General features: G+C 33.5%; 2 protein-coding genes and 1 long non-coding RNA gene across 3 annotated transcripts in view; 2 read left to right on the top strand and 1 right to left on the bottom strand.

Annotated features, from left to right (window-relative positions):
• Nucleotides 1-2157: 2157 nt before the first annotated feature.
• On the top strand, nt 2158-3351 carry LOC102580828 (F-box/kelch-repeat protein At3g23880-like). Its single transcript, XM_006343950.1, has one exon. It carries the CDS (start codon nt 2158-2160, stop codon nt 3349-3351), a length of 1194 nt encoding a protein of 397 aa, XP_006344012.1.
• Nucleotides 3352-6828: 3477 nt separating this feature from the next.
• LOC102579505 (uncharacterized) lies at nt 6829-8225 on the bottom strand. The gene is made up of 2 exons (XR_367011.2): nt 7631-8225; nt 6829-7554 (listed from the first exon to the last, which is right to left on the bottom strand). It is a non-coding gene; the product is annotated as an uncharacterized lncRNA (long non-coding RNA).
• Nucleotides 8226-10196: 1971 nt separating this feature from the next.
• Nucleotides 10197-12335, top strand: part of LOC102579181 (F-box protein SKIP8) — a 7763-nt gene continuing 5624 nt past the window's right edge. The window contains exon 1 of the mRNA XM_006343773.2: nt 10197-10744. Within this exon, the coding sequence (XP_006343835.1) occupies nt 10319-10744 (426 nt within the window). The 5' untranslated portion in view covers nt 10197-10318. The remainder of the gene's footprint in view (nt 10745-12335) is intronic.

Raw genomic sequence — 12335 nt, 5'->3', positions numbered from 1 at the left:
GGGGAGGTAATAGGTCCTTATGAAAATTTGGTATCGCAACAGCAAATCCGACCAAAATTGGGATAATTTTTAGACCCTTATCCCTAATTATAATAATTCATATTTATTTCAAATTGCCAGATGTTACAGAAATCAAGGTCCTTTCTAGATTAAAAAAAAAAGAAGAGAAAATACAGGTAAAAATAAAATTTCGTGTACTCAAAATTGATTTTGAGATACATATTCTCTACATCAGATACTTGTGTTTAAGAGACATTATAATTAAGTTAATGTATTTAGATGATCACTGGATACATAATTTTAGTATCAAACGGATAATTGAGGCAAAATTTAAGTATTTATCTATGTATTTTACCAAAAATAAAATATGAGGAGGTTAAAAAAAACAATCAACTAAATATCAGGTTCATATAATTTAGTTTTTGCTTACGTGAAGTTGTGAATATAGGAAATCTTAGCCTCCAGTTCTTTTTTCAGGTTCATTTTATTATAACAACTAGTTTCTGAACACGTGTGTTGCACGTGTTTCAAACAAGTAGTATACACGATAAAAGTTATATTAAAACCATAGTGTAATCAATAACGAAAAAAAGGTACAAACTAAAATTGATGAACGTAACACTCATCCAATTTGAATGACTTCTTCGTTGAGCGATAAATGATTAATTACTATCAGAACTACAAAATTGAATAACTATATTTAGTTAGATAAGTAAAATGTATAAAATGAGTTACATTTTAATGTTATTAGGTGCAAATATTTAATACTAATACTTCTTTATAAACAAAATATTTGCACCTAATAAAACTAAAATGTAACTCATTTTATTCATTTTACTTATCTAACTAAATATAGTTATTCAATTTTGTAGTTCTGATAGTAATTAATCATTTATCGCTCAACGAAGAAGTCATTCAAATTGGATGAGTGTTACGTTCATCAATTTTAGTTTGTACCTTTTTTTCGTTATTGATTACACTATGGTTTTAATATAACTTTTATCGTGTATACTACTTGTTTGAAACACATGCAACGCACGTGTTCAGAAACTAGTATAAATAAAAGTAGGAAAAAAGCTCAAATATGTCATCGAACTTTGAGAAAAAAAGGCTTTCTCAAAGTTTGATTAGGGATGGCAATGGGGTGATGCGGTGCGGGGGAGGGGCGGGTTGACCTTAATCCGCAAAATTTTTAATCCACCCCGCATAACAACTTTTTTGCATTTTCAACCCGCATAGACCCGCCCTGCATAATTTTATTAATATTTTTCTTTTTCTAGTTAATTTGATACTAAAAATAAAATTCATTTTTTATTAAGTTGTATTAATTTAATAGATAATGACTTAAAAAATTATTTTTTAGAGGTCAATTGAGAACATATAATAAATTTCATTTACTATCTTGAATATTCTAATGGTTTTTAAAAAAATATCTTAATAAATAATGTTTTATCACTCTTATTACATGTAAAAAGTTAAAATTAAGGTTGAACCCGCATAAAATCACATATACCCGTCCCGTATTAGTTTTAAGAAAACCCACTTCAACCCACCCTGCACAACCTTGAACCCGCTCGGCCCCGCATAGCCTTACACCCACCCCGCCCCGCATCCGCCTGTTGGGTTCGAAAGTGATTAGGGCAGCGGAAGCTAACAATTACAAATCATATGGTTAATAAATCAGACAACAAATAAAAGTATACTAAAAACATATTATTAATATGGTTTGGTCAAGCGACTTACGCGACCTACATATTGAAAACTAATATTAAAAAGTATAAACTCTATTGGGAGAATAATATCCCTGTAAACTAAACTCTTAAACGTCTATATTATGGATACTATTGTGTTATTGATATGAGAAGAATGATATTCAAATTATAAAGTTCCAACTTTTTTCTCTCAAGAAAGAATAAATCAAATATGGAAGAGATTATATTTTCCTTTCAGAAAAAGTTCAAGTATTTATGGTTATACTTTGATTTTCCTTTAAACAAAAAATAAAACTTAAAATATGGTAAGAAAATCAAGACAAAACTCTAACACCGCTCTGCCCATATTTGAGCCTTTTTTTGTAATCACAACTCAATTTCTGCAACTCAAACGGATTCTAAAGCCTCCAATCGCAGAAAAAGAGCTCAATTTCCATCAAATTCAATGAAAGATTTGAACTTTACAGAAATCTTGCCACCTGAACTCATTACTGAAATCCTTTTGAGGGTTCCAGTGAAATCCCTTTTGAAATTCAGGTCTGTATCGAAATTTTGGCTTACTTTAATCTCTAGCCGTCAATTTATCAAAAACCATCTCAGTTTATCAGCTAATAACAAGGAAGACACCCACCATGTGCTTATTTATGGTCAAAGTAGATATTATAAGGGGAATTTCAAAGAATGTCTTTTTAGGTCTTTATTTAATGACTCTGTTACTGAGGCTTTCGACTTGAAGTATCCCATTGAAAACGACAGTAAACTTTTCAATGTTTTGGGTTCTTGCAATGGATTGATTTTCCTTGCAGATTATTTAGAATGTTCGCTTTTATGGAATCCAACTACTAGAATGCACAAGAATTTGCCTGATATTAGACCTAGATGGAAGAAGTACTATGTCGAATATGGTTTTGGATATGATGAGCTCCGTGACGATTATAAGGTACTGGGTATTTTTTATAATCGTTGTGGTTTAGATGGTGGGGAGGTCAAAATATATAGTCTAAAAAGTGATTCTTGGACTAGTGTGGATTATATTGGTGAGGAGATATTAAATACTTCAGACTCTAATAGAAAAATGAGATTAGGTTATTCAGGTTTTTTTGTGAATGGGAAGCTTCACTGGGATACGATTACTTTTGGTCCTAATCCCGGTGATGTGTGTAGGTGCAGGGACATTATTTATTTTGATTTAGCTAATGAGAAATGGGAAAAGGTGGAGAAGCCCTCATATGGAGTAGGAGAGACTGATTTGTATATGGGAACGTTGGGTAGTGATCTTTGTGTCTTTAGGGATTACAACGAAACTCAGTTAGGTGTTTGGGTTATGAATGGATACGGGGTTAAAGAGTCTTGGATAAAGAAGTTTACCATCACGTATCCAATTAAGCAAGTTTTATATCCACCCCTGTTCATGTCAAATAATGGTGAAATGCTGGCGACGTTAGGAACAATTACTTCCATAATGTACAATTCAAAAGATGACGCATTCAGATATCCACATGTTATTAACTGCAATGACTTTCATGGAGTGGCAATATACGTCGAAAGCTTAGTTTGTCCTTTTTCAACTGAAGTGACAGAGAAAGCAACAAAACAAAGGCGGAAAAAGCTCAGATCAAAACCATTGAGAAACAAATAATTTGTAAGAGTACTTTTTCTTCTCAAGTTCTTTCAATTTTTGTTTGTTAGTTCAAATATAGAACAAGTCCTTGCAGCTAATCACTAGATGTATATTTTCTTATGTATATAGTTTGTTTGTTTTCGATACCTGTCGCCTCCCACTAGCAACATGTACCATGTAACTCTGTCTATCAAGATTCAGATAAGAAAAAATCACCTAGTGTTTTTGTTGTCTCTTTTGGGATTTGAACCTGAGACCTCGTGGTTCTCAACCCACTTCATTGATTTATTTAATACTTCACGTCTATAAATGTCGACGCCTCTTATCTCTATATGTCATGCTATCAATTATGTATTGATATTTTGGAATTTTGACCCAAGTCACTGTAAGGAAAAGTAGCTAATCCTTGTAAAAAAAGGTGATAATAATTTGACAGACCATCATTCACTTATGTTAATAGTCTCTGTATGTTCTATTTGCTGATTAGCATTTGTTGTGAGCCATTCAATTGAGGAAGCGAGAGAGAGAAACCAAAGTGCGGGTGAGTGCAGGGATTCTTGTTCGTTGTATCTACTCGAGGCAGATTACCTAACTACTCCTTTTCGGCAGCATGATACGATCATGTGATTGACATGCGTGCCTGTTTTTGGATACTGTGTGGAAATTCGGTGCTCAATTACTTTCACTACAGGACTCTGTTTGAGTTGAGTGTATCAGGCAATGCATTGCCTTGCTAATTAGTATAGTGAACCCGGGCGGGAAGGAGCTTCTGAATTTAGCAAAGGGGGATATGTACTTCCTAGTGGATAAATTATTGTCTTTTGTTTCATATTTGGAATATTGCGATCATGTTGTATTATTTTTCAACTGTCGAGCCTGAACTGCTTTGAACTTGTTTTGCAGATTAGACATCGAAAAGGTTGTGAATGACCAATCACAAGGAGAGAGTTGGCCGTGTTCTCAATCAGCTATCTTTTGCATGTATTGCCGTTCTTAAGTTAGTTTTACATAGATTCCAAACAGTATTTGTGACTAGCCAAGGTTGGCTGTTAGTTGATTCTTGTTAGTAGCAGCTTAACTGCATTTATCACATTGTTGTTACTTGTTATTGATGATGCACTACCATTTACTTATCTTGTTGCCTCCTGTTTCCCTTATTTTTGAGTTGAATATTACTTTCTTGGAGATGACAATCGTGTTATTGTTATAAGGGGTGTTGTTTCAATTATAACTTTACAATTATAATTGCTGAATCTATATTAGAAATCATAGACATCAACAAATCCCCTCACCAATACATCACAACAAACGTCGTGTTGTATATTTGAGATAATTAATATTTGAAATAATGTATATGTGCTTTTGATGCTAGTAGTAACATGGATGATTAACTTCCTGGTGGATTTATAGTGTGTGCTTTTGTTTCATAGTTGGTGGTCAAGCACCACACAATTGAAACAGTTGACAGGAGCTTTAGAGATATAATGGATGCCAATGAACCATTTGGTGGAAAAGGCAATTTTCGACAAGTACTTCTAGTTGTTTCAAAATCTACACAAATAGAGACAGATAATGCCAGTTTGATGAAATCTTATTTGTGGTCTTTAATGGATAAAATACACTTTCACAACAAATATACAAGCAAGAGCAGATCCCAGACCGCCCCTGTTCATGTCAAATAAAGGTGAAATGCTGGCGACGTTAAGAACAATTACTTCCATAATGTACAATTCAAAAGATGACGCATTCAGATATCCCCATGGAGCGGCAATATATGTCGAAAGCTTAGTTTGTCCTTTTTCAACCGAAGTAACAGAGAAAGCAACAAAACAAACGCGGAAAAAGCTCAGATCAAAACAATTGAGAAGCAAATAATTGGTAAGACTACTTTCTTTTCAAGTTCTTTCAATTTTTGTTTGTTATTTCAAATATAGAACAAGTCCTTGCTGCTAATCACTAGATGTATATTTTCTTGTGATACTTGTCACCTCCCACCAACAACATGTAAATCTGTCACCTAGTGTTTGTGTTGTCTCTGTTGGGATTTATTTAATACTTCACGTCTATAAATTTCAATGCCTCTTATCTCTATACGGCATGCTATCACTGAAAGGAAAAATAGCCAATCCTTGTAGAAAAAGATGTTAATAGTTGACAGACCTGCATTCACTTATATATCAACTATATATTGATATATGAATGTTAATAGTCTCTGTATGTTCTATTTGTTGATTTGCATTTGTTGTGTGCCATTCAATTGAGGAAGCACTAGAGTGAAACCAAGTGCGGGTGAGTGCAGGGATTCTTGTTCGTTGTATCTACTCGAGGCAGAGAGGCAGGTCATGGTTTCTTGTTATGTAAATCACACTTTTCAGCAGCATAATATGATCATGTGATTGACGTGAGTGCCTGCTTTTTGGTAACAAATTGTTGTTCCAAGGATAGGGGTAAGGTCTGCTTACATCCTATCCTCTCCAAACCCCACTTGTGGGATTACAATGAGTACTGCTTGTGACATTTCAGATCGATAAGTTAACTTTTTTTGTATATTTGCTTTTGTTGATTGCTTAAGTTGAACGGAGTAGCCCTTTTGTCATGTCCCAAAATGTAGCTGGTATCGATATAGAGCTCGTTTTTTTTTGCTTAAACAAGGCAAACAGTTTCTAATACTAGTTTTGTTTGCTAAATGTTGATCCCAGTAAGTTTCTAATACTAGTCTTGTTCAATTACAATTTGTCTGCATAGAAGGCTAAAAAAATAACAACGAGCATAAACACCGAAACCCACAGTTTTAATAAAGACAACAACTTTGAAACTATATTGCTTCTGGACTAGATTTGCACTATGCTTGAAGAGGGTTTTTGGATTTAGCCCGAGATAGAAGGGTTGGTTCTGAGTAGGGGTGTACTTTGAACTGAAAACCGAACCAAACTGCAAATCGAGTCAAACCGAATTATTTTTTTATTAGTTTCGTTTGATTTGGTTTATAAATTTACAAATTTTACACAAATGATTTGGAACCCGAACCAACCCGATCATCTACACCCCTATGAATGGAAATGTTTGAACTTTGAACAGGTTATAAGCATTGTGTGATTTCCACTTGACTATCTGGAATCCATTGGAATGTTTTGATGTTAAGTATGAGAGTGACTCTTAGAGTTTATGCTTTCAAATGGATTTCTAATTACTGAATCTGCAAGGAGCATGGTTAGATTGTTGATTATTTGTTTCTCAAACTGATATAGTTCTTCTTTGCATATTTGTGCATAAATCATTTTTAGCCGTCTTAATTAAACAAAGAACAATTTTTATTTTATTTTAAGAAAAGGGATGTTAATTGAAATATTTGAATTAAGCTACTAAAATTAATTGAAGTTTTGACTAAAGAAATACTACTGTTATAAATGAGTTACGGCAACTATTGAGCAACAAATATATTAGTAAGATCTATATAAATAGAACATTTCTTACACCATAATAGACGGGGAAATCTAAACTAAAGCATGAAATGATAGATTTCTAAAGTGTTGATATCAAACTAGATATCACAAATCGCTACATAGAGAAGCACCCGAACTAAACAAAGAGACTTTGACTGAGTATGAATCAAGAGCAAAAATATTATCCTCTACAACTTAATATCGCTGGTCTTACTTCACATCACAGCAAGAAGTAACAACAGCACCCCACAGAAACATTTTTAAAGAAAATAAAGAACTACAACTGATACAATGAGAGAATAAACCGAACAGATGAAGATAGATGCTGAAAATGCAGTAAGAGAAGCTGATTGCAACATCCTCGATTAAAAAAAAAAACTAGACTTAAAAAATGAAACTTTACGGAGAACGTAACTTTGTAATTTTGAACAAAAGCCAAGGTATCATTCTAAAGCATTCTAGCTATAGTAATATTATTCTAGAGTGAGAAAACAAGATACGAAATTAGAGACATCACTGTAAGGTTCAAATGCCTTCAATTAGTACAGTAACATCAAAACACATCAAAGATTTGGGTGTGAATCTAGACTAATAAAACAAACAAAAGTGAGCCCCCATTCTGTCAAAAAATTCCACTGAATAACCGGTTTTACATAACTAAAATCGTCAACAATATGAACAAGAATTATAATGCGCTCTATCAATACCATTTTCCAACAGAATGCTCAAGCAAGAGGACACATAATATTGATCAACCACCCCCAAAGTATAAATTTGCCTCAAGAGTTCAACAGTAAACGCTTGATTAGAAATAAAACGCCAACTAAAACGAGTTAAGGTAAAAATGAGGTTACCTTTTCGGGGGCAGGGAACTGGAATCACGAGCTTAACTATGAAGCTTTCACCACCACACGAGGGATTCCGGCAGAACCGAACAGCTAACCCAGAAACTCTAGCAACAGAATACTATTGCCCTCAATCCTACTCTTTTTTTTTTTTACTTGTAATTGTAATTCCCTTTCTAATGGTAGAACTATCTTCCCCTCTCCCTATATTTTTACTTCAATGAATGTAAAAGGGTTTATATAGAGGGAGTTCAGGGCATAACTTAGGGGGAAAACGAGATTGAATTTCAAATTCGAATTAGAAAATCCCTTAAGGTTGCCAGCTTCAAAATAGTACAAATCCTCAACGGATTTTTGAATGGAGCCATTGATTTTGAGCGAAGGACGATCGAGCAAGGAGATTTCGACACGTCACTATTCTCAAACGGCTCTTGTACGAGAGGATAAGGAAAGAGAAGAGGAGGACGCTATTTGTTGGGCTCGAGGTCCGGGTTTGCTCACTGGTTCGTTGAAGAAGAAGAAGGGTAGCGCGTACGCGTGGGGTCGTTGCACGCGTTGTATTTTTTATTGGAATGGGCTTGGGTTGAGTATGGTATGAAGAATTGAGTTGGGCTGGGCGAATGTATTGGAATTGGGATGAAAAAAAGGGTTTGGGTCTGGGAATAAAGAAGGAAAAATGGTATGAAATAACAAACTATTAATTCAAATTAAATGATATAGCTATAGTTTCTTTTATTTGTAATTCGTAGTAAACATTAGATGTTTTTTGTCATCCCACTTGTATACCGAAATATACAAATAGATCAAAATATACAAATGCAGGACTCATTTGTATACTGAAATATACAAATGCAGGACCCATTTGTATACCAAAATATACAAAGGCATGACCCATTTGTATACCGAAATATATAAATGCAGGACCCATTCTATACTGAAATATACAAATAGACCTAAATACATATTTTTTATGTATATGTATACCGAAATATACAGATTAATAGTCATAGCCAACATAAAGTTTACTATGGAGCGCAATTATACAAACTATAGTTATAGCATACAAATATGATTTCTATGTTTGCTAAACCTAAAATTTACTCATTTAGCGAATTCGACTAAAATTGAAATAGGATGAATCAATATAATTAATTTACGAGCTTATTAATATTAACGAAATAAAAATAATTAACTTAATTATAAACTAATTAACTCAAAATTATAACTATAATTTAAGCTATACTAATCTAATAAAATATTTACTAAAATAAAAACTTTTTGAGATGATTATTCAAAAAATATACTAATTATATACATAAAATATTACATTATGCTAAAATTCCAAAAGTGAAAAAATTATATAAAAATAACTTGTTTTTTTTTTTTTTTGTAAAACTAATTATTTTAAATCGTTTGAAATTAAAGAAGCTCGGTGATTAATATACATTGTGGAGGGTCAAAATTGGGTGTCAACTGCCCAAACACCTAAATGAGTTTCGTTGTAATCACAAAAGACACCAAGATCACTACCCAACGTTCCCAAAGACAATTCAGTCTCTCCTACTTCATACGAAGGCTTCTCCATATTATCCCATTTCTCATTAGCTAAATCAAAAGAAATGATGTTCCTGCACATATGCTAATGAAACATCCCATCCACAAACAAGCCTGAACGCTCTTTAGACTATAAACTTTGACCTCAATGTCATTTGAATCACCATTAATATAATTATAAAAAATACCCACTACTTTATAATCATCATGTAGCTCATGCGTGGGTAACAAAGTCATAAAATAAAGATGTAAGATGAAATTCTTTAAAAATTCACCCTTCTCCAATATCGAGCTCCTCCAAAAAAAAGAAGCATATGTTGGGTGTTTTATTATTTTATGCCCTTTCTCAATTATGGAGAGGTGACACACAATTAAAGTGCAACGGTCCAGCTCTCCATTCCCTGATTAATTGTTACGTTACAAATACTTTTAGTGACAACCTATCGAGTAGAAGGTTGAACACCATTTACATGACAAAAAACTATTTTATACTATTTTTAATCGCTTTAAACATCGTTTTCATTAATAACATTGTTTCATACAATTTTCACAAACTTTTAATTAGTGAAATTAATTCAATTATAACTTTTATAACAAGTCAAATTTGTTTAACAATTCAATACATTATCATATTACTCAAATTTCGTTGAACCAACTCCTCCCAATCCCAGTTGATTACTTAGCCTGTCCGAGTATGCTTCTAACAATCAATCAATCTCGAGTTTAAAGTATTAATTCAAACACGTGGTTTCAACAAAAACATATGAACTTAAAGCAAAATGGAACTTACCTTTAACTTACGTATCTAAATTTCAATAATATGAAACTTCAAATACCCATATATCTAAATTTATTCTGAGTTACAAACTTTTATACAATATAAATATGAATTAAATGATCAAATTGACATTTTATTTAATTAAAAACATGTTAACAGTTTACAAATCAACCCCTACTATTTTTGTATATTTTCACTTTGACCCCTTAATTTAAGAATTTTTTCCTTGACAGTTAACAAATTTCCCTTCTCCTCACTCTCCATTTTTAGAACTCAGTAATACAAATAGGGTTTCAAAATTGAATTCTCAGAAACCCTAATCGACCTTTCATGAACGTCGACGACGAGTTTTTCATGACTTATGAATGGATATTAGTTTTTTCTCCGGCGCCGTCACGTTTATCTGTTGCTTTGTCGCCGTCGCTGCCGCTTTTTTGACTCACCGATCAAAATCGGTGCGGACGAAGGGCGGAGAGGATTCCTGTAACTGTGTGTGTTCGCGTGGTAGTTGTGGAGGAGGACGTTTTGAAAAGACTTCGGTTTTGAACGGAGGGAGTAGTAGTAGTAGTGTTTTAGGTGGTGTTGAGGGAGAAATGGTTGAGAAAGTGCCTGTGACAGTGGCTGCGGAGAAACTGACAGGGGCGTCGATGATGGAGCAGCTTGTTCCTGAAATCACGACGCACGCGTTGAGCTATTTGGATTATCCGAGTCTTTGTAGGCTTTCAATGACAAATTCGCTTATGATGAAGGCTGCAAATGATGATAATGCATGGAAAGCTCTCTATCATAAGGTGTGCCTCTGAAAGTTACATGAAGATGTAGTTTTTTTCAATTATTAGTGCTATCTGCATTCCATATAACATATCAATTGTATTTAACTGGATATGCTTAAAATGTTAAATTTAGATTATATACTAGTGTTGTATTAGTGATAGTGGAAGAGAATAATTAAAATGACAGTTAACAATCGATAAATACTAAATGATAGTTGAATAGCTAGCTTGATAGAGTAAAAATCTGAGGGAAAGACTTAGATAGTCCTTTAAGTATGGATATAGGAGTATCTTTGTTGTTTATGTATACTACTAAATATAAAACATCCCTCATCTTTGTAAAAGTGGACAGCTTTGATCCATCTCTTAACAGAGTTACGAAAACTAACGGAAAAAGCCTAAAGTCTACAACGGCAAAGCCAAAAGTCTACAACGGCAATGCCTAAAGTCTACAACGGCAATGATTAAAGTAAACTAAAGAACCACTGATGAAAGAGAAGAGGACCGTTTTGTGTTTGCAGTCCATAGTGAAGAATTACTGCTACCAAAACTCTCCTTTCAGAAAATTCATTAAATGTAAAAGGTCAAAATACATAACAAATTTGAGATTCTAACGAAAGGTTCCATCCTTCATTCGTTTAACTCAAAAACAAGTAAAACACATAGATGACAGCTCACATCTCTTTGGAAATTGGATTACATAATGTCAAACTAATTCTCGGAGATTAAAGATTTGACCTCTAATTTTTTCGCCATATCTTTCGCAATTACAAATGAAGAAAAACATAAAACATAAAAGGGTTAAAAAAGTAAATAATTTAGAACTCCACACTTACAGGTATCTCCTCTTCCACCATTTCCTCACAAAATTCCCGGAAGAAGAAGAAAAATCTATTTCAGAAACTATCCTTTGAACATTAGGCATAATATCATTCTTGAAATTTTTAAGAACAAAAAGATACCATTCTCTCTTCTCATAATCAAATTCCCATTTACGTCTTCCACATTGCCACTCATAATCAATATCACGAAAAAACAGCAAGCAGCACAAAAACCGTACAACCCATTTTCCGCTAGTTTTAGTAACTCTGTTTAGAGGGAGACCAAAACTCACCACTTCTACAAAGTTAAGGGATGTTTTATATCGAGAAAATGACATAAATGGTCCCTAAACTATCACAGTAGGTCTAACATAGTCCCTAAACTATACACTTAACAGAAATAGTCCCTTAACTATCTACAATCTTGTCAAGTTTGGTTTGTATCTACTTTTTATAGACACCGTTAACAAACTTTGTAATTCAGTTACTCTCTCTTGATTTTCTTTTTCCCTCTTCTTTTCTTCATTGACGCTGCTATAGTAAAGAAAACCTTGTCAAGTCTGGTGTTGTTTTTGTGCAGTTTGGGGTAGCTTGGTGATGTTTTTTGGTGCAGTTTTTGTGTAATTTGGTGCAGTTTCTGGCTATTTTTTGTGCAGTTTGTAACTGATTTTTGGTGCTCGAGTGCTTTTGGTGCAAATTTTTCGTAGTCTGATGTAGTAGTTTGGTATTGATATTTTAATGGTTTGATGTTGCTGTCTAGTGCTGTGTTATGTACAGTTTCATGCTGA

Source organism: Solanum tuberosum, unplaced genomic scaffold (genome assembly GCF_000226075.1).
Source record: "Solanum tuberosum cultivar DM 1-3 516 R44 unplaced genomic scaffold, SolTub_3.0 scf00048, whole genome shotgun sequence".
Classification (NCBI taxonomy): Eukaryota; Viridiplantae; Streptophyta; class Magnoliopsida; order Solanales; family Solanaceae; genus Solanum; species Solanum tuberosum.
The sequence above is the reverse complement of the archived record's forward strand: the minus strand, read 5'-3'. Positions and strand labels throughout refer to the sequence as shown.